At 46.9% G+C, this 24,362-nt stretch overlaps 2 protein-coding genes across 5 annotated transcripts in view; one reads left to right on the top strand and one right to left on the bottom strand.

The window, feature by feature from the left end:
• Positions 1–14,499, top strand: part of FAT2 (FAT atypical cadherin 2) — a 69,129-nt gene extending 54,630 nt beyond the window's left edge. The window contains exons 20-23 of the mRNA XM_032395256.1: positions 2,927–3,368; positions 5,291–5,444; positions 6,895–7,352; positions 8,423–14,499. Of these exons, the coding sequence (XP_032251147.1) occupies positions 2,927–3,368; positions 5,291–5,444; positions 6,895–7,352; positions 8,423–8,955 (1,587 nt within the window). The 3' untranslated portion in view covers positions 8,956–14,499. The remainder of the gene's footprint in view (positions 1–2,926; positions 3,369–5,290; positions 5,445–6,894; positions 7,353–8,422) is intronic.
• SLC36A1 (solute carrier family 36 member 1) overlaps positions 1–24,362 on the bottom strand; it is a 253,508-nt gene that overhangs the window by 190,947 nt on the left and 38,199 nt on the right. For 3 of the 4 annotated variants that reach the window (XM_032395248.1, XM_032395250.1, XM_032395249.1), the window contains exon 11: positions 16,372–22,772. The exons of the other annotated variant lie outside the window; for it this stretch is intronic. In XM_032395248.1, coding sequence (XP_032251139.1) covers positions 22,501–22,772 — 272 coding nt within the window. In that variant the 3' untranslated portion in view covers positions 16,372–22,500. Of the gene's footprint in view, positions 1–16,371; positions 22,773–24,362 lie in introns of those variants that run through there. 4 annotated transcript variants of the gene reach the window in all.

Here is a 24,362-nt window from a genome sequence, read left to right as displayed (position 1 = left end):
TTAGCTAGGTAGACATCTGAGGAACAGCATTCTAGGTAGAGGGAATAGCAATGTAAAATTCTCCTCCTTTTGGTAGGAGAATGCTTCGCATGTTTAAGGAACAGTCCAGCTGTGTATATGGACTGAGTAAAGTAAGCAAGGGAGACAGTAGTAGTAGGAGTTGAGGTCAGAGATACAGTGGGATGAGGGAGTATCTATAAAGTTCTCATAGGCCATTGAAGGACTTTGGCTTTTGTCCTGAGCAAAATGGAGGGCATGAGAAGGTTTGAGCAGAGAATTGACATGATGTGACATATTCAGAAGGGTCATCATGGCTCCTGTGTTGATAAACAACTTTAGAGAAACAAGGATAAAAGCAGAGACCCAGCCAAGAGGGTACTGCGATAATTCAGGTGAGAGATGGTGGTGGTCTAGATCAGGATAATGACAGTGAACTGGGAAGAAGAATTGAGATTCTAGATAGATTCTTGAAGGCAAAAACAACAGGACTTTCTGATGAATTGAATGAGGGCTGGGAGAGAAAGCAAGGAGTAAGATTTGGGCCTGAGTAATTAGAAAAAATGGAGTTGCTGCCAACAGACCAGGGGAAGGCTATGGGTAGAGCAGGTTTGGGGGAAGATCATAAGTTCAGTTTTGGAGATATAAGTTTGAGATGCCTATTAGACTTCCAAGTGGAGCTGGATAAACAAGCCTAGTGTCTGTGAGAAAGGTCTGGGAAAGAGATGAAGATCTGGGAACCTTCAGCATATACTTAGTATTGAAAGCCATGAAACTGGATGAGATCACCAAGGAGTATAGATTGTAAAAAGAGTAGACCAAGGATTCATCCGTGTAACACTCCAAATTGAGATGTCTGGGGGAAGAGAAGGATCCAACAAAGGAGACTGAAAAGGTGCAACCAGTGATGTTGGAGGAAAACCAAGAGTATTGTATCCAGGAAGCTGAACGAAGAACATGTATCATGAAGGAAGGAGTGACCAGATGATAACGTGCTGCTGAGAGGTCAAGTGAGATGGGAAGAGATATTAATCACTGGACGTGGCAACACAGAGGCCACTAAATACCCTGACACCAGTGGTTTCAGTATTGTGGTGGGTCGGTGGGTTGGGGGTAGAATTTTGCTGCAAAGAGGGAGCAAAGAAAGAAGGTGATCTCTGGTGGGAGAAGTGGGTTCAAGACAACTTTTTTAAAGATTAGAGCAATAACAGCATGTTTGTGTGATGACTGGAATGGTACAGTAGAGAATGAACAAACAAAGATGTAGGGAAGAGAAAGGAGGTCAATGGAAACTTGTCCTTGAGGAGGTAAGACCAAGTACATGAATGGAGAGACTGGCTTCCACCAAGGTGGACAGATATGATGGTAAGAGTGCCTGCAAGTCCCCATCTGATTGCTGAGAGCAAGGATGGGGAGGCGAGCATCAGGGGTTTGAGGAGAGAGAGGTTGTGAAAATAGTCACCTGGGAGAGTAAACCAAGGAAGATAGCACCATAATTAGGCACCACAAAGGGCTCATTTGAAACTTGCAGTCATGAAATTAAAGGGAGATCAATAAGCAAGGCTGCGTGTTTTTCTCCAGCTATGTTCAGCTCAATGATGCTCACATACAGCAGAGAGAGAGTTGGATTTTACCAGATTTGTGTGTTTGCCAAATGAGTTCTACCAAGTAAGTGAGGACAGGAGTTTGGCTATGGAACTTAAGCTGGAGAAGGAGAGAGGTGAGAACCTTACAGAGGTTGAGAGACAATGAAAAGATGGTGGGACCAATGGATTTGTGGTCCTAGCTAAGTGAAAGGAGTGATTTAAGGACAATGTTTTGAGTCTACATACTGGAACAATAGTAAGTTTCCTTTTACATAAATAACTGTATAGGTAGTATTCAACCAGGACAAAAATTGGGAAGGTGATGTACAAATGGCTAACTTCTGTAAAACACTGGATTGGATTTTCAAATTTTGCCCAGAGAAAGCTCTACACAACCCAGAGTGACCACAGTAGTCCTACCTCTTGGGCTGAGGTAAACTAAAATGATTTAACCCAGTGGTTCTCAGACTTCTTGATTTCAGGACTTTTTCACACTCTTAAAAATAATTGAAGATCCTAGGGAAGTTTTGTTTATGTGGGCTAGAGCTATCAGTATTTTCAGTATTAGAAATTAAAACTGGGAAATGTTAAAATCTTTATTTATTCATTTAAAAATAGCAAGAAACCTATTACATGTTGACATAAATACCATATTATTGTGAACAATAATTACATTTTCCAAAATTAAGAAAAAAGAAGAGTGGCACTGTTTTACATTTTTGCGAATCTCTCTTATGTATGGCTTTATAGTAGACAGCTGGATTTTCACATCTACTTCTGCGTTCATCTGTTGTGATAGCACATGTCTGGAAATCACTGCATATTTGTGAGAGATAGAGTAGAAAAGGCAAATAATGTTTTAGGATTATTATAAAAATGGTTTCCCCTTGTGGGTCCCCTGGAAAGGTCTTGGAGACCCACTTTGAGAACTGCAGAACTGCTGAATAAGAGAGTGGGAGGGAGGGAGGTTTTTGGTGTCCTTGAGGGCCAACTTGAGGAGCATAGAACACGGGAGAGGCCTACAAAGAAGAATCCAAAAGAGACAGTCTCGGTCAGCAAGGCTTCTCGGGGCCTCAGTTTCCTCATCTGTGAAATGATGCCATCCCTGCCTGGACCATCCCATGGAATATGGTAAGGGCCAAATGAGACCACAGACAGAACAGCAATTTGAGGGCTTTAATACTCTACAAAGACAATGTTTAAAACAGCCTTGAAAATCCCCAAACACTACCTCTCCCACCCATGAAAATACAACCAACATTCTTTGCACTGGTAGCCTGTTAGCAGTACTTTTTATAAGGACTTCTTGGCTTTGCTGATGGCCATCTGGGTTTTCTTTGCAGCTGGCTGATGGAGTGCTCCAGCTGGAATACCGTTGCCCAGGTGGTTTCTATGGAAATCTTTCCTCCGGGCTCCACGTGAATGACCAAGGGTGGCACTCCATTGTGGTGGAGGAGACAGACACTTCCATTCGCCTGTTGGTTGACAGCTCAGGCAACGCCTCCCTTGTGCTCCCAGAGAATTGCCAGGGTCTCGGGCCCGAAGGAGACCTCTTTCTGGGTGGCCTTGTTCTCTTGCATTCTTCCCCAATCGTGTCCCAGGGTTTTGAAGGCTGCCTGGATGCGGTCGTGATCAATGGAGAGGCGCTGGAGCTGCTCGTCCGTGGCAAGAAGGCATCAGGCTTGCAAGAGAGGCAGGCCCTCACCCAGTGCTGCTCACACAGCAATGACTGTAGCCAAAACCCATGTCTCAATGGTGGCAAGTGCTCACAGACCCGCAGGGCAGGTAAGGGCTGGAAATAACTCCAAGGCTTAACCCAGAAGGCTCTTCAGATGACCCCAGCATGTTGTACTAGCAATCATGTATCACTGGAGAGTTTACCAAGTATATTCCTTCAGCACAGCCCCATGAGGGAGAGAGGGGTTGAAAGAAAGCCGTCAATGGCTCCATTTTACAGCATAGGAAACTGCTGGGCTACGTAAGGGATACCCAGATGGGTGAAGGAACTCACCCAGGGTCACATGGCTGTTAAGTGAGAGAGGTGCCTTTGGCGTGCAGATCTCAGTGGAGCAATCCTCCCCCTGATGCCAAATGTCTCTTTCTTCCCCTTACTATCTCATGAGTAACGGGTTGGGATCCACTACACTAAGGGAAGCAGGAGTCTTTGTTCTCCCTCAACAAGGACTGACTTTCTACTTGTATGGATGGGGGACCAGCATGAACAGGGACCTCTGATGCCACAGGTTAACTTCATCACACACCTTAGTATTATGATTGGTCTGTGCCAGATTTCTCTTTTATATTCCCCTTTACTCTATACTCAGCTGCCTTTCCCTTCCCCAAACCAATAGGCAAACATTTAAAGTTTTTAAACGAGTTCTTGCAAAATGTACATTACTGGTTTTACACATGCTTGAATTTCTAATCATATAAGTGATATATAATTTTTTATAGTTTTCCATCCACGCTGCCACAATTCATATTCATTGCTTTTATTGTGGCTCCGTACCCCGATGTGTGTGCATGCACTCACATCTTCCCTCTCTACTCAGCTAGCACCGAACACCCTGGCGGCTTCAACACCCCACCTCCATCAACAATGCTGCATGAATATCCTCATGCACATCTTCTGTGAACCTGCACGAGAACTTCCTTCACACACACACACCACACTCAGGGATGGAACTCACATACCCAGAGGATGTAAATCATTATTTTGACTAACTAGGGCCAAATTGCTCTTCAGCATGGCCACAGCAGCTGTGCTTCCACCAGCAACGCAGAAGGATCCGGTATCTCTGTCAACACTCAGCATTATCCCATTTTCTCATTTTTGCCTGGATAATAGTACTGTCGTTTCCATCTGCAGAATATCTAAGGGGTCCATCACTTCTGTCTGTCCGCACTACCAGGCAGCTGTCATCTCTCACCCTTGGGCCAGCTGTCTCCCTGCTCTCTCCCTTCTCGCCCTCCACCTGCGCCTTCCAGCAGGGCACCAGAGTGACCTTTATACAAAGCAGGTCTGAGTGCATCACTTTCCTGCTTGGAACCTTGCAGTGGCTTCCCCTTGCTGGAAGAAGGGGAATTAGGAATTAGGAATTAAGAGTCCTAATTCCTAATTCCTGCATCTGGCTCATAGGGATGCTCTGGCCCTCCCACCTCCCTCGCCCTGCAGTCCCCACTCTCCCTTGGCTCGCTAGGCTCTGTCGTTTTATGATAATTACTAATATACTGATATTATACACAATTGGTTCAATAGGTTTGAATCCCAAATTTACCATTTACTTGCTGGGTGATCTTGAGCAAATGTCATGCATTCTCTGTGCCTCATCTCCTCCCCTGCCATCAACTTGTACCTGTCCCCTGATGAGGATAACAGTAACCAACTTCAGAGTTGTCATGAGGCTCAAATGGACTGACACATGCAGATTGTTAGCACGGTGACTAGCACTGAATAAGTGTTGTCTAGGATGATTACTATTCTTTAGATGCCTGTTCTCTGTAGACTACACGTGGTTTGAGGCCGGGATCATGTCTTCTTGTCTAGCAGGGCACCAGTGCCCCGCATGGTGCTTGTCACAGAAGGAGGCACTCAGTAACTCAACATGGACACACGGATCTGCAGACACGCCAAGGCCCCCCTCTGTCCTGGAGGGCCTCTCAGCCTGCAGCTGCCTGACTCTCTTCCCCTCTGCCCTCCCTCCCAGGCTATGTCTGCAAGTGTCCCCCCCAGTTCTCCGGGAGGCACTGTGAACAAAGAAGGGAGAACTGCACTTCAACACCCTGCCTGGAAGGTGGCACTTGTGTCTTGTCCCCTGAAGGCACCTCCTGTAACTGCCCTCACCCTTATATGGGAGACAGGTAAGCACAGGGGAGGCCACCTGCCTTTGGCTCCTCACCCTGGGTTTGGCACCATTAGGGAATGATCTCCACACTCTGATCTCCAGAGAAGCCAATGGGAGACCAGGAGCTCAGTGCTCCAGCGACCTGGCTTCTCAGCCTTTTCCACGTGCCAAGGCTTCTCCCTCCAACCACCTGCATCAGAACACTCAGGGAAGGAGGGTTCTTACTTCCCAGAAAGTGGCCTGGGGACAATGACTCCACTAGGTACAAACACTACTGTGGGTCTCAAACCCCACTGCAAGCTACCTGTGCCTTGTATTATGCTGGCCTGGGGGATTGCAAGAATCCATAGATCCTAGAATCCTAGAGGTAAAGAGGCTTGGTAATTATCTGGTTTTATGGCTCCCCAGTTTAGGAGTCTTTAAAAAATCATCAGGGATACTTGTGAAAAATACAGATTTCTGGACCAACTATATCAGAATCTCCAAGGAATGAGGCCTGGGATTCTATCTATAACAAGCTCTCAAGCGATCCCCTTGCTGTCAGCGTGTGCATAAGAGAGCCAATGATGTAGTCCACCCACTCACTTTACAGATGGGGAAACTGAGGCCCAGAAAAGGAAAGGGCTTGTCCAAATCCCCCCATGTGTTTGTGACCAAGTCCTTTCTCTCAGCACCTGGCATTTCTGGCCCCACTGCACACCTCGCTCTGCAGTCGATGTGTTGGCAGGATACTTCCTGGCTGAAAGTGGTGGTGTTTGCAATTTAAAAGAGGAACGTGGGGAGGATAATGTCTAACCCAAAAGGACAAAGTGTTGGTGGTGAATATGTAGACACTGGGACTCAAGTAGAATGAAGGGAGCCTTTCTTAATATCCCTCAAAAGTGAATGAAACTGGCCATGGAAGCCTCCTAGGAGCCTTACACCATGGAATGCCAAGCTGACGGTGACCTGGGAGGTCATACAATTCCAAGTGCTCGCTCTGAACAGTTGTCCAATGGAAGGTCTGTGCAAGACCATGCCGGGTTCCTGTGATCTCCTGAAGAACAGTGGGCAACACTGTTGCCCAGCTGTCATGTTTGGGTGCTGCTGACTTGTATCTGGGACTGTGACATTAATGCTGAGGACAGCTGGGTATGTTGGCTGCCTCCACCACAGTATGTGGTTGCAAATCTCACCCCAGTGGTGGAGCATATATCCAATGCCTAGATCACATGAATGGGAAATAACAGAAGTGCCCAGAGCCTAGATTCCAAATGGTCATGAATGAAGTTGTAACTGACTGCCACACCTTCCTTGTGGAAGATGGAAGGCTCTGATGTTGATATGTGCGATCGTTATCATCCATTTTCTTTTCTTTTTTTTTGGTTGAAAATTGGAGAAGGTAGGCTTGAGTGCAGGGGTCCATAAATCTTTGTGAGAGGGGACATGGAAAGGGAAGTATACTGACTACTTCTCTGTCTCTGCAGGTGTGAAATGGAAGCAAGGGGCTGCTCAGAAGGACACTGCCTAGTCACCCCTGAGATCACAAGGGGTGACTGGGGGCAGCAGGAGATTCTGATCTTCATAGTGGCCCTGCTGTTTATAATTTTAAGCACCGTCGGGCTCCTCTTCTACTGCCGCCGTTGCAAGTCCCACAAGCCCGTGGCCATGGAGGACCCAGACCTCCTGGCCAGGAGTGTTGGTGTTGACACCCAAACTATGCCTGCCATCGAGCTCAACCCGCTAAGCACCAGCTCCTGCAACAACCTGAACCAACTGGAGCCCAGCAAGACCTCAGTTCCAAATGAACTGGTCACTTTTGGACCCAGCTCTAAGCAGCGGCCAGTGGTCTGCAGTGTGCCTCCCAGACTCCCACCAGCTGTGGCCCCTTCCCACTCTGACAACGAGCCTGTCATTAAGAGGACATGGTCAGGCGAAGAGATGGGTCAGTATAGCCAGAGGCCCTTAGCCTCTGGAATTGATGGAATAGGTGGTAGACCTAAACACTCCATTAGGTGAGGCCACCATCCCGTCCAATCCCTTGGGATAGGATATGAAGGGATGTGCTCAAGGTCACAGTGCACTGGTGGGCTGGACCAGATGCCAGGTCTCTGGACTCAGAATCTGTGGCTCATTCCACTGCACCATGACCCCCTCCTCTAAATTCCAACTCACTCCATAGGATTGATATCTACGGCAGAAACCTGTAGACCCTGGATAGGGGTAAATGGGAACCCCGGGGTGAAAGGGGAGGCTTCTGCTCCTTTGTGCTTTTCTGGGAAAGGAAAGAGCAGTAGTCCAAGCTTTTGGCCACCTGGTCTAGAGGTATGACAGCCTTGGGCCAGACCTGACTGACCTAGAGGAGGGGTCTTCACCTCACTCTCCTCTTTGGCTCAAAAGGAGATGAATTTGTAAAGCACTTTATATTTTCTGGCTTATTCACCAATAGTTAAAAAAGATATTTTCATAAACTTCTTGCTGATAGGGTAATCGGGGCCCATAAAGACACAGTAACTTTTTCTAACTCACCCAACTATTCAGTAGCAGGGACAGAGAAGGACCAAGGAAGCCTGGTCCCCAATCTTCCAAGCCACATCTCATTTAATCACCCTCTGTAACAGATGCCATCACACTCCCCCAGTCCAAACTGTGTCCGTTTCCTTCTGTTAAGGAGACATAAGTCACCAGCAGGAGTTGGGACGGAGCTGCTGTTTCCAGCAGAGGCGAGCAGGCTACATGGAGTCATCCATATTCTTCCCTTATTCACTGACTCTTAGACCATTGGCACAGGTTTACAATATGAGCTGGCTTTGGGTTAAACGTCTGGCCTTGAAGGTGGCCCCATTGAATTCTAGATACCAGTCTAAGCTGCCAGACAAACACACATCGATGGCCACATACCCATGCACTCTTCTGCCCGGTTCTACCACATGCTGAATCATATATAGCAGCTAAAAGGCCTGCTGAAACCTTCACCAGGGAGACTCAGTGCTCACCCTATCTTGTCATTTTCAGTGTGCCCAGGCGGAGCTACGGTCTGGCCCCTTACTTACTCCAGGAAGGAACGCTGGGAATACCCCCACTTGGAAGTGACGCCTGGCCCTCTGCCGCCGTCGCCTCACCACCACCAGATTCCACCCGTGATGCCGGACTCCACTGGCCTCTATGGGGGCTTCCCCTTCCCACTGGAGCTGGAAAACAAGCGGGCACCCCTCCCACCCCGTTACAGCAACCAGAACCTGGAAGATCTGATGCCCCCACGGCCCCCCAGTCCCCGGGAACGCCTGCTGGCCCCCTGTCTCAACGAGTACACGGCCATCAGCTACTACCATTCACAGTTCCAGCAGGGAGGGGGAGGGCCCTGCCTGGCAGAGGGGGGCTACAAAGGGGTGAGTATGCGCCTCAGCCGGGCTGGGCCCTCTTATGCTGACTGTGAGGTTGGGGGCGGGCATCTCACAGGGCGGGGCCAGACCCAGGCTCCCCCCAACTATGAGGGCTCTGATATGGTGGAGAGTGATTATGGGAGCTGTGAGGAGGTTATGTTCTAGCTATCCTCAGAGGAAGGCAGGGAGGAAGCCAAGGACTTGGAGGAGTGAGTTGAGCATGGCTGGAAAAGTGGGAGGGAAGCCCCCATCCCCAGTCCAGGCTGCCATACCTTGAAATGTGCTCTTGCAGACCCCCAGCGAGTCCCTGAGGATGGAGGGAAGCTGAGGGTGGAGCTCCAAAAACAGCACAAGGGCCCTCGGCAGGAAGGGGAGGTACAGAACAGTTAACCCTGGGAAACCAGGACAAACTGATTCCTAGGATGGGCAAGAGGCAGTCTGTCTCACTGCCCGCCATCTCTCAGTCCCCAGGGAGGTGGCTCTGTCAGGGAGCATTCTGACAGCTGCCCACAGCTCCATTCTGGAGGCCATCCACCCGACAGGCACCTACTACATCAGCTACAGAGACAAGGTCCAGGGTCCTCTGACCTGGACCACAAGGCATCCTCTAGGGGCTGAGTGGTGAGCAGCAGGTGGGCAGGTCACCAAGTCACCTGTGCACCCTGCCTCGTTCACACATAATTGCAGCATCTGCTCCGTGTGAGGCACTGTGCTAGGCCTGGGGCGACAAGGGCTCCCGAGGAGCATCACTTGGCCCCAGTCTCCTGGGGCCCCACTCCTCTAATGCAGAGTCCAAGGAACTTGCTCTGCCTTATTAAGTCATATGACCTTCCACCAGGCAGGGCCTGCCAGGATTCCTGCAGCCCTGAACCTTCTTGGTTAAGGAATTCAGACCTCATGGAACTCTGGGTTCTTCAGCCCAAGTTTCTCAAGCACTTTGGGCCAAAGGCAGGGAGGACCTAATTCTTCATTTTTTAAAATTCTTAGGCACTTTTCAACCTTGCTGTCTGGATGAGTTGCCCCAAAGGGATTTTTCTTCCCTAGACACAAGGAACTAAGAACTCCCCATTCAGGGCATCAGGGCAGGGTGGAGGCGTGGAGCTGGACTTCAGTGTCCAGGCTGGACACTCTGCCTTTTCCTGCCCCTCCATCTCAGATGCCTGCCAATCTAAGTGTTACCTGCAGTGACTCAACCCTATGCATGGAGGGTCAATGTGGGCACATGTCTGCACATGTGGGCACCTCATGTATAGATGTGTGTACATGTGTAGAGTGTATGTAGCCAGGAGTGGCAGGGACCAGAGAATTCTGGTGGCCTTGCCACTCCCGCCCCTACCAATCCCTTTCTCCGGTCCACTGATTTTTCATTTGTGTTGTTTCTGGAAGCAAATCAAAAGGATGAGCAATAGAGACTCTCACCCACAGGGTTGCTGCTGACAGAGGGAGCTCTGTGGGTGAGGGCGTATTCATTCAAATGGCTCACAGCTGTGTGTGTAACTGTGCATGTGAGTGACAGAATGCACAGTTTCACTGGCCATTTGTTATTTTTTTTTTTAATAATAAAGAGTCTTTTTTACGGTTATTTTGTATGTCACTTGTCCTGCTTGGGGTTGGGTCAGGGGAAGGGCACGAGGGTCTATGAGCCCTGCCAAGCTGAGGTTCAAGGAATTTGGGGGCTAGACGGGACCCTTGAGGTCATCAAGCACCGTGATTCCCAAACCTAGCAAAATGGCTAAAATATAGATCTGTGAGCCCCAGAGCCAGACAAAAAATTCAGAACCTCTGGGGGCAGGGCCCAGAACACTCTTCAGGGAAAACACCTCTAATTCCAACACAACTGCCCACAGTTAGTGGACAAGTCCACTAATCAGCAGGTGCGTGAATGGCCTGGGACAAGACTTCAGGACTGCCGACCCTGGCCAGCGCCCTCTGCACCACATGGCACTGGACGGGGAGAGTGAGCTTTACAGCACAGGCCTTGGGAAGCCAGCCCTCCTGGTGCCCAGAGCCAGCCTACGGCTACTGCTCCACGGCTCACTCCCAAGGCCCAGCCGGAGGTGAACATCACTGGGCAGCTGTGACACAGGCCTTGTAGGAGACACCGAGACTGGAAAGCCCAGTCCCTGCCGTTGAGTTCCCGGTGCAGGTGGGCAGAGAAGGCACATCCATGAGAGGTACCCCAGCACACTGTGGCTCTGGGGCTGGACATGCTCTGTTCCAAACCCCCTCTGCCACACACCAGTGTGGCCTCAGGCAGGTATGAATTGGCTTCCTGTTGTTTAGAAGCATAAACAATAAACGGTGACCATTATACTAGGAAATAATACCAGATAGTATGTAGGTAAGATTAACTTATCAGAACTGTGCAGGAAAGCACATATAAGCAAGTCCAGTGTTGCCCCGACTTCTGTTTGGCTTATCACTTTTACGATTTTTGTTCTAATACCACCTGTATCATTATATACTTAATAATTTTCTTTTAGTGCATTCCAACTTTAAAAAAATATTTTTATTCACCTTAAAATGACACATCCATAAACTAAAGGCCTTGAAAGTTACTATTTTTTCTAGAACACATGAAAACACATAAACATTCAGACTTTTAAAATGACTGTCCAGGGTCTGCTCAATCATCTTTGGGAAATTCTGATCTAGTGCATCTTCATTCCTGATGTTCCTCATCCCAAGGCCCACAGAGGAGAAGGGTTTGTCTGAGGTCCTGCAGCTAACACTTCACAGAGATAAGACCCACATTCAGGTCTGCACCCAGCCTGGTTATCTCCCTAAAACACAACTTGCTCTCCACCTTCAGGAAGGGGGAGCCTCTCTCCACCCAGCCCACCTTTCCAGAACAGGCCCCTCCTTCCCTTTGTCTTCCCGAGCCTGCACCTTCACCTGTCAACCACCAGAGGGCGCTCTGGGCTCAAGACAGCCTACTGGGCTGTGATAGACTCAAAGGTTTTCAGGGAAATTCTCCCATCTCAAGCCCCTGGGGCTCTGGTTCCAAACGTCCCGAGTCTTACACAGCATAACAGTGGCAAAGAAAGGCAAAGACACAGGTTTCCTGACCTCCAGGCTGGGCATTTTTACAGTTCACCATAATCCTCTTCACTACCACTGCTCGCTGGCACTTGCTATATGGCAGGTGCTGTGCAAGCACTTGACAGGTCTTGTCTCATTTAATCCTCACAGAAACCCCATGAGGTAAGTACTGTTGTCTCCATTCACAGGCAGAGGGACAGAGACACACATAAATTACGTGGTTTGTAACTTATGTTAGTGACTTAAAGTGAGGTCACCCGGTTCACGGGTGACAGGGCCAGGATTTAATCTGGGGCTGTCTGACTCCCGATATTTGCCTTACATTTGGGTTCCTGACATAGGACATCAGGGGATGGAGGAACAGCAGCAAGGAGGACTGAGAGGGCTTAGTCTAATGAGCTCACAGGCCAAGAGTGTCACCGTAATTCTAAGTGGTATTAACAGACAAAGTGTCTGGATCCTGGGAGGTGGGGTCAGCTCAACCCCAAGCCACTTGTGTGATCCTATATCCAGTTCTGAGACTGGATGTTAAGAGTGCCGCAGCAACCTTGAGCATTGCTAGACAGCAAGCAGGATGGGTGGAAGTGAGGACTCACAACCATGTCCAGGGTGGGAGGGCAGATGGAATCCACTGGACAACAGCAAAGGAGTTGTGAGCCCGCTCATTCAGAGGGCTGTGGAGGAGGCCTGCACAACTACACCATCACATGGGGTTTATCAAGGCCTAACAGAGAAAGCCAATGTATCTTCTAGAAATTGGAGCAGTGCTCTGGAGGGGACACATTGAGGTCTTGGCGGGGAGGATTTAGGCCAGGGCTAGAACCTCAAAATGAGTAGCTGGGTGAAGAAGGGCAGAGTCCTAGACCTTGGGGAGGAAAACCATTCTCTTTTGTACTGAAGATTATGGAGATTCTAAAAGACAGAAAGAGAAAAATACAGTATATAAAGTTTTGAGATATGGAGTGATTTGCCCAAGGCCCACGGCTGGTTTGGTATAGAACAGGTGGCCCTTCCTGATAGCCCATGGTGAACTGGTGAATGCCAGCCTACGAGGACATCTGGGCCCAGGTGCTGGACAACAACCCACATTTCAGCGTCTAAGGACAGACTTTAGAAGACCTCGGGCAGCCTCTGCTAGCTCTGTCTTGAGGAGAGGCACAAGAGGTCTCACCAAGTAAAGAGCAGGAACTTTCTCAAGGACCCAGCTGGGAAAAGACAAGCCTTTAGAATTTTCTTAAGATTCCTCAACAAATCTACAGGGTCCAACCAAGGAAAGTGCTTGGTTAGACTGATACAAAACTAAAAGTATATATAACGATGTCAACTCCTTAGAGGCCAGGCACCATTCCCTACTAAAGGAAACCACACTGAATTTAGTAACCAGCTAATTCCAGATACAAGATTAGCCCCCACAGACAAGGACTGGAAGATCAAGCCTGATCCGATCAATGCCGCCAGCAGCCCGTGATCTAGGGAGTGACCAAGTAGTCACAGCTTTCTAGCATAAGTAGAGAGGAGGCTAGCCAGAGAAGGGATGTTACTGCTCTGCTGAGGAGGGAGTCATAAATTATGACTGACGTAGCCAGGAAAGATTCTAAAGAGGAGCAGCCATCTGAGCTGGATCTTAAAATTGAGCTTCAGATTTAGCACAGAGAAGGGCCAGCCAGGCTAAGGGAAAAGCCCAAAGCAAAGGCCTAGAGGTTTTAAGTATTTGGGCAATGGTGGGTAGTCCTGACATGTTGGGGTTGGAGTGTGGGAGGACTTAGGCATCCAGACTGGGGCCTGGAAATGTCCCCTGTCCACTGAGGGTTGTGAGTAACAGAGTTAGTGGCAGGGAGGCAGATCTCAGGGGCAGTATGAGGTTTGCAGTCAGACAGACCTGACTCCACCACTCAGAAAATGTGTGTTCTCGGTTATTTAACCTTTTATGCCTCAGTTTGCAAAGTGGGGATATTACCAGCACCTTCCCTCACTGGACATGAGTACTAGAAGAGAATATAGGTAATGTGCTTAGCGTAGTTGGCATAGTAAAGGCTCAAAAGATGTTATATATTTTATCACTACTATTAAAAAGGCAGATCTTTTTGCAGCATCCATAACCACACACTTACCTTTGTTCCATGGCCAAGATAAAAAAAAAAAATCCCTCCAGCTAGGGGTAAGAAGGAGCTTAAATGTATTAAGGCAGTAGTTCTCAATAGGAGAGGGGGATGATTTCCACCCCCAACCCCCCACACAAGGGTACCTTTGGTAATGTCTGGAGACACTTTGGATTCCACAACTGGCATTTAGTGGCTAGAGACCAGGGATGTTGCTAAACATCCTACAATGCACAGGACATTCTCCACAACAAAGAATTATTTACCCCCAAATGTACATAATACCAAAGTTGAGAAACTGTCCTAAGGAAACACGTGCAGGCTTTATGCAGCACTTTAGCAGCTGGGAACCTGGCCTGAGGCAAAAGTACACTTATGCCAAGAATAGCACTTATGGCATATGGTTTTGCTTATTTACAAAAAGGCACCATTCTGGAGTCTGGGTGAGAACAAAACAATATATAAAAAGAATAACATACCATGACTAAGTAGAATTTAATCCAGGTAAGCAAGGCTGGTTCAATATTGAAAAATCAATCAATTTAATCTACCATATCAATAAGTGAAAAAAGAAAAATTATAAGATCATGTCAATTGATGAAGAAAAAAAATTTGACAAAATTCACCTATTCATGATTTTTTTTTTAAATCTCTCAGTACAGACATAGAGGGAAAGTTCCATAAAAATCTTAAAGCTTATATTATACTTAAGGGTGAAAGACTGAATGTTCTCTCTGTAAGATCAGAGACAAGACTAGAATGTTTACTGTCACCAACTCCTTTTTTTAACATAGTTCTAGAAGTTCTAGCTATTGCAGTAAGAAAAAAAAAAAGTATACAGGATGGGAAAAAAAGGAAATACAACTATCTCTATATGCAAACAACATGACTGTCTACACAGAACATCCCAAGAAATCTAGACAAAAACTCATAGAACTACTGAGTATAGACAGGCTATAGGACACAAGATTAACATGCAAAAATCAGTTGCATTTCTACAGACTACCAATGAACACATGGAAATCGAAATTAAAAACACATTACCATTTACAATTGCTCCAAAGAAAACTAAATACTTAGGTGTATATCCAACAAAACATTTACAAGATCTGATAAATGGCTAAAATAAAAAATAATGACAATACCAAATGCTGATGCGTATGTGGAGAAACTAAGTAACTCACACATTCCTGGTAGAAATGTAAAATGGTATGGCCACTCTGGAAAATGGCTCGGAAATTCCTTTTAAAACTAAAAATGGGCTTACATACAACTCAGCAATTGCACTCTTGGATATATATCCCATAGAAATAAAAACATTTTCATGCAGGAACTTGTACCCGAGTGAATATTCATAGCAGCTTTATCTGTAATAGCCAGACCTTGAAATGATGCAGATTTCTTTCCATGGGTGAATGGTTAAAACAACTGTGGTACATCCATACCATGGAATATGACTTCGCAATAAAAAAAAGACAAACTATTAATATAGGCAACAACTTGAATGATCATTAAGGAAATTATACTGAGTGAAAGAAGCCAATCTCAAAAGGATACATACCATGTAATTCAATTTATATGACATTTGTGAAGTAACATAATGATAGAGATGAAGAACAGATTAGTGGTTGCCCAGGTTTGGGGATGTAGGGGGAGCAGAGGAGGTGAGTGTGTCTCTATAAAGGGGCAGCATGAAGGAGTCTTGTGGTGATGGTACAGGTAAGCATCTTGACTGGGGTGGTGGAAGCTACACATATGATAAAATTGCTTACAGCTACACACGCAAACACACACACACATGTGCAAATGAGTGCATATGTGACTGGAGAAATCTGAATGAGCTCTATATATTGTGTCAATGTCAGTTTCCTGGTTTTGGTCATGTAATATAGTTATACAAGATTTTAACATTGGGGGAGACTGGAAGAAGGGTGTGCTGGACTTCCCCATACATTTCTTTGTACCTGTGAATCCATAATTACTTCAAAACAAAAAGCTTTACAATTTTTAAGAAAGCTAAATTTTAAAATACATCACTAAAGAAGACAGACCAATGGCAAATAAGTCAGGAAAAGGTGCAGGACATAACTAGTCATTAGGCAAATGCAAATTAAAACCACAAAGAAGTACTACTATATACCCATTAAGCTGGCTAAAATTTAAAAGATCATTATATGAAGTATTGGTGAACATATGGAGCAACTGGAGCTTTTAAAAACTGTTGGTAGGAATCCAAAATAGCAGAGTCACTCCGGAATAACAATTTTCCAATTTCTTATAAAGTTATTATACACTTACCATACAAACCCACAATTCCACTCCTAGGTATTTACCCAAGAGAAATGAAAACATATGTCTCCACAAAGGTCTGTACATGAATATTTATAGCAGCTTTATTCATCATAGCCGAAAACTGGAAGCAACCCAAATGTCCAACAATCAGTGAATGAATAAACAAATTATGGTTCATCCATACAATGGAATATTATTTGGCAATAAAAAGAAATAAACCTAATGATACAAGGCACGATACAGATAATATAGAAAGCATTATGCTAAGTCAAAGAAGCCAGACACAAAGGACTCCATACTTAATGGTTGCATTTATATGACATTCTAGAAAAGGCAAAACGAGAGACAGAAAAATCATATCCGTTGTTGCCAAGGGTCAAGTGAGCATGGGGATGGAATTGACTACAAAGGGGCACAAGGGAACTTTTTAGGGTGAAACAAACATTCCATATCTTGATTGAAATGGTAGTCAAATGCATGTGTCAAAACTCATCAAACCGTACACTTAAGAAACAGCTGAATTTTACTACATGTAGATTATACTCCAATTTTTTTCCCCCAAAATGAGTAGGGGGAGGGAGACCAATGACCAAGGGTCTAGTAAAGTGTACCAGTTAAAGATACACACAGTTTCTTGCATATGTCTGCAACGGGCGGAATCTGAGGAAGCAAGCCTATTTAGCAAAGAGCCCTAAGTTTAGGGTCCAAATTCAGTCCACTCAATTTATGCCTCCAGCAGTGCAGTGGCTTACTTTGAGGGCCCTTGTTACCTGGAAGGAGGGGTTATAGCCATTAAGTGTAAACATAAGCAGGAACAAACATGTGAAAAGGTGAACAATCTAAAAAGTTTTGAATGCTCTCCACAAAGGAAGTGAGTGAGATATGACTATAACGAATGGACGCAAAACCACAAAACAAGTAAAACTGCTTCTGAGTCTTGGTTTTCTTCAATTCGGCTAATGTTTCAGAAAATGCTTCATAAGCTCTCATGCCAAGAAATTCAGAACATTCTCTCTAACCCTCACAATAATCCCTGAAGGTGGACCTGCCTCCTGAGGCTGTAACAGAGGGGGAGGCAGTCAGTGCCTTTGGGAAGCCCTTGGGCTCTGGAATCACAGGGCTTGCTGCGGTGTATATCCTAATGCTGCCACTTAAGGGTTGATGACTTGGAACAGTCACTGAATCCCTGTGACCCCGAGTTCCAGAAATAATACTGGTAATCAAAAGGAGTCATAACACATTCCCTGCCTTCCTCTCTCCGTAAAGTGCTATACTTCAGCAGTGTGCCTCGAGGCCTCCGCTTTTAAACGAGTCTAATTCAGTAGCCACCCAAGATTGGTTTTCAGATCACCTAAGAAGCAGCTCAGATGGTCTTGTTTTCCCTCTTAATGTGACAACAGGGGACAGGAGTCATCTCTTCCACGGTCCTGAAATCAATCTCCCCACTTCAAATATATATATATACATGGAGGGGGTGGGATTTCAAGGAATTGGCTTATGTGATGGTCAGGGCTGGCAAGTCCAAGATTTATAGGGCAGGCTACCAGGCTGGCAACTCTTGTACAGGAGCTGATGCTGCTGTCTTGAGGCAGAATTTCTTCTTCCCCATTTAGACCTCAGTTTTCCTCTTAAGGCCCTTCAACTGATTGGAATGAGGCCCACCCACATTTTGAGGATAAACTTTTACTTAAAGGCAACTGATTGTAGACATCAACCACATCTACAAAATAACTTCAGAGCACACTTAGATTAGTGTTTGATTGAATAACTGGGTTATTCAACATTATAGCCCAGCCATGTTAACATGTGAAACTAACCATCATCCCTGTCAACTACGGTCATCTGATATACACAGACAGGGCTGAGAGTTCTTACTCAAGTTTTCAAGAAAAGCAGGATTGTCTAACAAAAAAACAACTTCCCTTTCTTGGGAACTCTCAATTCCATAGGTGGTTGCACTGTTTGCACTACTCCCCCGGATGAGCTCTGTGACATAAACTACAAACATTTTGACCTAGTAAGATCTAGTAAAGAGATCTGAGTGATATTTAAAAAGAAAAAAAGGCGAAAACAAAGATGCAGACCGAAACCTCTCAAAAATAAAAAATAAAACTCATTTATTGATAAAAGAAAAGTTTAACACATGATCCATTTGCAGAACCCAAAACAAATTCTTCTGGGAGCTCCTGCATGGTCTCCATCTCTACACATACCATGTGAGAAATAGACACCCACGTAGGCACACACACAGGATGATACATGCGGTCCTGTCTGGCTACCAAGACCTGGGGATGGTAGTTTCTCATATTCATCTTATTCACACATTCATTGACATGGTTTACAAGAGAGTTACATGATTTTATTGTTCACTAAAACAAAACAGCTTCCCCAGCATCACCTTGATTTAAACAAAAGAACACGGCTTAAAACAGGCACCCTCCACCCTCATCCCCCACTCCCCACTCTGGTAACCACATATCAGCACCACTTACATCCCCTGGCCTGAGAATGGCCCAGTGGTACAAAGAACAGGGAAGAAATATCACAAGCTGATGCTGTCAGAGCAAATAGCATTGCAAACAGCAGGACTAATTAAATTGTCTAAAAGTGTTGACCATGATTTTCAAAGACAAACCACACCCTCTCCTTTTCCCCTAATGGTCTTGGAGATTTGTAATGTACTTTGGAAAATTTAATTCTAAGGCAGACTTGGAGCCGACTCCCTAATCACGTCATGCCACTGACACTTTGTGTCTCTGCTGTCAGGAAGTAGCTTCGAGTTCCGATCAGGGCTGATGCTGGGGCTCGCCTTAACATCCGATCAGCTATGAAATAAAACCCACTGATATGGACCTCTTGGCTGTAAGTAATGAGTGAATAGAGAGAGCTGTAAACAGACACAAAGTGAGATTTTGCACTTCCAAAAAACATGAGGTGAATATGTAGTGTTAAACAGAGATGATATTCTATAATTTAGGAAGGGAGACATTTGAGAAGAAAAAAGTAAGCTAGGAGAACAGGGAAGAGGGACAGATTTCCTAAGGTTCCTTCCTGAGATCATCGCTTTAAGACAACTGAAAAAATGGCAAATTGTACCTTTCATGGGGGTGGAGTAAGTAGTGAGCACCAGCCAATGAATTTGGCTGGAGAGGTGAGTGGCAGAGAGGGAAGGCTGAGCTGCAGGTTCTGAGCTAAGAGCCGCCACACATTCACATACATCTGGCCAGGGTTTGTACAGCTGAAGGGCTCCTAGCAGCCAGAGAGCAGCACAATATAAATAATGACACTTGTGAATGGTGACAACTTCTAGGAAAATTAAACAGAAGACGCCAGATCATGCTCTCCCCAGCAAATACCTGCATGTAAGGGGAGGTACGTTGCCAGAAGAGAGGTGGACACCCCCCGACAGCAGCATTTACAGGAGGGAACAAGGGGCTCGGAGAAGCTACCTCAGAGCTCATGGAAGTCTGAGGCTGCACTGGGGAGCCTGGGGGAGGGACACAGCGCCTGACAGTAGTGGGCCAGAAAGCTGCACATTTTGCCTGTGGCCCCGCAGATGCAGCCTCGCACTGCAGAGAGCCTCACTCTGTTGCTCCTTGACCAGACTTCTGCTCGTGCTGGGCCTTCTTACCAGGCACCAGGGCGGGGGCATGGGGAGAACCCAGGCAGCTGGTTCCTAAAGAGCCCTGGGAAGATACCAGGGCAGGCTCCCTGACTGAAGAAGCCTCGTGGGCAGAAGAGTAAGCTTCCCTGAGCTGGCGCAGAGGGCTGCTTCCAGGAGAAGAGAAAGGGCTTCCTCTTACTTCCATCTTCTGGCTGGCCCTTGACTTTACACCTAAGTGCACAACCGGAAAGGCCCACCAACAGGATGCACCCTGCCTAGGTCTTCTGAAGCAGCAGGAGCACAAGAAAAAGAACAAACAGGGAGAGGGCCATGCCAAATCAGCTTCCAGAAGCCCCAAAGCTAGTGCCATCTCTCCTACACACCACATTTTCCAGGCCAGGGACCCTGAAGCAATAATTTGCATTTTGCAAAATGCACAGTTTTGTACTGCCCAGTCCTCAGATCCAGTCTTACAGCCCACCTGGACAGGATGCCCTCTAGCAGCTCCCCAAGTCACAGAAGCTGTGGGCAGGACACACATCTGATCCTTCTACTGGCCCATGCCTTCTCACTGCGAACAACTCTCAGGACTGCGGTGGAAAGACAGCTGGAGCCTGGGGCTTGCACAGAGAAGAGGACAATCCTTGAACCCACTTTGGTAACTTCTAGGCCTGAGGCTTCACAGGGAAGGGCCACTGCCACCTCCAGTTAGAGCCTCGGTCATATAAGCACCTGCTGGTGACCACAGAAAGGGTGGGTGAAAAGTATCATGCTCCTAAGGGAGACCAAGTCACAACTGATCACATCTCTCTAACTTAATAAATTATGAGTAGGTTGGGAGTCACTGCAATGAGAACGTGGTTTTGGAAAAGAAGAGAAAGAAAAAGCTAGGGCTAGGATGTGTGTGTGTGGGAGGTTATGAGCTTTGGTGAAACACAGAAGAACAAGACCCCTGATGAAGTTGTGCTGCTCTCTAACTTGCAGGGTGAACTGCATCTCTAAGGAAGGAAGAGCTTTGGGACAGGAGTGGAGGACAGCACGCCCCTATTCCATGTGCATGAACACACATACACACACACACACACACACACACACACACACAGAGCTCAGGGGATGGGGAGCTAATGAATGCCCTCCTGAAATAATTCTCACACCAAGAGGGGAGAAGAGGCAGCCAAAACGAAGGCAATGCACCTTTCTCTGCTTTCTCTGCAGTTTGTTCCCAAATCTGAAGGCTGACCTTGAGGTGAGCCACCCCGAGGCTATTTCTGACACTCAGGGAGGCATGCAGGGGAGGGACGGGGTCACAATTAGTGTCTAGAACACAGGGGACCGAAGTCCCTACCAAGTGGTTCCCTTTAGAAGTCTAGGTCGTGGAGGCAGCTCGGGGCAAGGCACTGCTGCTGCCCTGGGCTCGTTGATTGTAAACAACCAAGCACCACACATAGTGTCAGACCAGCTGCTTCTTAATTCTATGAACTTAATTTCACACTCTCTGTGCACACTGGCCTCATCTTCTCACCCACGGCAAAGTGTGGGTGTCTTCCCGACATGCTGGCAACTGAATGCTACCGTGCCCTGTGCCTGTCAGGGGCTGAGGCTGAAAAACAGGCCTGAATGCACAAAGTGGCCCATTTTATAAGCCCCCCATGGACAGAAGCACATCCCACTCAGCCATCCTTTCCTCGGCCTCGTGCACTGGCAAACATATCCTGAGTCCTTCATATCTTCTCAATATGAAATCAGGCTGGTCAGTGGGAGGTAAAGTACACGCCTCCCCACAGAGGTACACATTTAGGTGATCCTGATTAAAACCTTTGGGGTACTCAGCCAAGAATGCTGAGGACCTAAGCACACATTTCCTGGAGCAAGTTTCTTTTCAGCAGGAGAAGCCTAGTAAAAGTTTACTGAGGAAGGAACAACTCACAATAACCCCAGATCTAGAGACAGAGTCTAAAAACAAAAGCTGATTTTAAATAAAATATAAATATTTTCAATTTAGGCAGCACTTGATACCTTTCAGAAGCTAAAGCAACTAAGAATACAACATTGTGACCCACACGAGGAATTCAGAGAAGGTGTTGCCGAGGGTCACAAGCCAGAGAGAGTAAAGATTAAAAGCTCCAGCTTTGGGGGCTGGTTTTAAACTACTAGGTAGGTCCAGACATCTCCTGGAGACTTGAATAGGTAGGAGGATACTGAGGTAAAATATTTGGGAGAGGTCTGAGAAAGAGATAGGTCCAGCCTTATAAGGAGAGGGGGTTCCCACTCATTTAATCCAGGCCTGGGCCTGGAAAGGAGAAAACATGAGGTGGGGGATGCTAAGATTTTAAAATAAAGTGAGCTGTGCAACAGGAATAATTTGGGTCAGAAGGAGGGGGGCAGGTAAGGGAGACATGATGAGGGAAAAAAGTTAAAAAGTTCTAGGTTAAATTAAGTACAAATGAACAGGGATGGCACGGCCACTAAGAGGGACCTCTGCATATCTGCTACCCACTCTTTCCCCTGCCCTCAGCCCCACCTGGTCCAGGGTGCCGAGGTATCAGGTAGAGGGGTTCCCCGACAGCAACCTTGCCTCTCCCCAGAGCCTGAACCCTACCAGAGGCTCTGGGGCCAGGTGCTGGGGAACACACAGGGGTGGGGTGGGCAGCTGTAGGGAATGCACCCAGATCACTATACAAAGGCACCGGTGGAGTTGATGAAGATGGGAGCACTGCTTGGCTGGATCAGTTCGTAGAGGGCCTCATACGTCCCCACCACAAAGCCCACGAAGCCCAGGATGCTGATCAGGGCGTCCTTGGCGATGGTGAGGGGGCTCATGCCCTCCGAGTAGTAGGTGGTGATCTCCAGGAGGGGCGGAATGATGAGGGCCAGGGCACTGCTGCTCACGGACCCCACCAGGGAGATGACCAGGTCCAGGCGGGGAATGAGGATGGCCAAGATGCCTGCAGGAGAGAGGACATGTCTGTTCAAGACTGCCCAGAGCTGGAAGAAACCTCCTCACTGTTGAACAAATTTAGCTAAAGTGTCCTTCATCTCAAATGGAGAGCTCTGCAGGAACTCAGACATTATCCAGTCCAATCTCTCATTCCACAGATGAGAAAATAAATGCCCACAGGTGTGGAACAACCTGGTCTCACTGCAAGGTCGGCAGAACTGGGACTGGAACCCAGATCTCCTGGCTTTCAGCTTTTTCTGCTACAGGACATGACTTCCATCTTTCTGAAGCAAACGAACAAAATTACATTCCAGGGCAGTCTGGTCCCTACCAGGGGAGAGAGGCTGGAGCAGAAAGGGAGGTGGACTATTTCTGAGCGACTGGTCATTTTCGTACCACTGAGGGTACCTCCGTCACAAACATCTCTACTTAACTGACAAGGAACAAAACAGGGGGAAAAGCCGTCCTGGAACGATATCACGGATAAACCCCATTTCACAGAGCATTTTCCTACAGAAGTAGAAGCAGTTCAGGGTGCAGGCTGACCTGAGGAGCCAGGCCCCACACAATGACTACATGCCTATGCCAGGACAATCAAGCGGCTCCCACACCTGAAATGTAGGCCCGGGCATATGAGAGGGACGTGGAAGTAACACAGAATGGCGGGCTGCATTAGGAAATCCTGTCGGCTTCCACACCCCAGCCCCAAGTGCCCCGCCATCCAACTACGGGGAGGAGGCTCCACTGACCGCACTTACTCCAGTGCCCGCTGGTCCCACCATGCCCATCGGACTCAGCCTTCCACTGGGGGTGCGGAATGAAAGCCAATGTTTCACAAGTTGATGGAGGATTATGGGCTCTGGAATTAGGCTCTTGTCTCTGAATCCTGGCTCTGGTTGAGTGACACTGGGGGAAGTTACAGCCCCCTTTTATTCCCTGGTTTTCTCGTTGGCAAAATGAGGATACAAATGACTCCTGAGTCACAGAGAGATCATGATGATGAAATGAGCTGACACAGGCACTTACCACAAGGCCTGGCATACAACAGGCTCCTGATACAGGTCATATAATCATTGCTAGTATATACATTGCCGCCCATGAAAAGTGCATCATTAACTCATTAGTAATCAAATGTATTTTGATGAATTGTCTTCCCCACAGACTCCAACTGGAGGTCCTCAGCATTGAGACTGGGATCCAGAGCATATCCCTGACCTCACTGATTCCCATCAGTTACGTCTTATATGGGAGCTTCTGTTCCAACTCCATTTCATAAAGCAATGTAGCCAAGTCGTTCTGAGGAAGGCACCACAGTGGTGAGATTGCCAGAACACCTCAGTCCAAGGGTGCCAATCTTCCCTCAGGTCAATTTTACTCCTCTGATGGACTGCCTGCATTGATCACTGCTTCTTTGGCTGAGCTACAGATAAAAGGACTGGGTTGCATTTAGAAGCCAGGTTTTGTCGTTGTTGTTGTTGTTGTTTTTAACTTTAAAAATAAAAATTTTTTTTAAATTTTATTTTATTATGTTATGTTAGTCGAAGCCAGGTTTTATGAGAAGCACTTGCTTTTAAACTGGAATAGCACTCCCTGCAGT

Source organism: Phoca vitulina, unplaced genomic scaffold (assembly GCF_004348235.1).
Source record: "Phoca vitulina isolate PV1807 unplaced genomic scaffold, GSC_HSeal_1.0 scaffold83, whole genome shotgun sequence".
Taxonomy (NCBI): domain Eukaryota; kingdom Metazoa; phylum Chordata; class Mammalia; order Carnivora; family Phocidae; genus Phoca; species Phoca vitulina.
The sequence above is the reverse complement of the archived record's forward strand: the minus strand, read 5'-3'. Positions and strand labels throughout refer to the sequence as shown.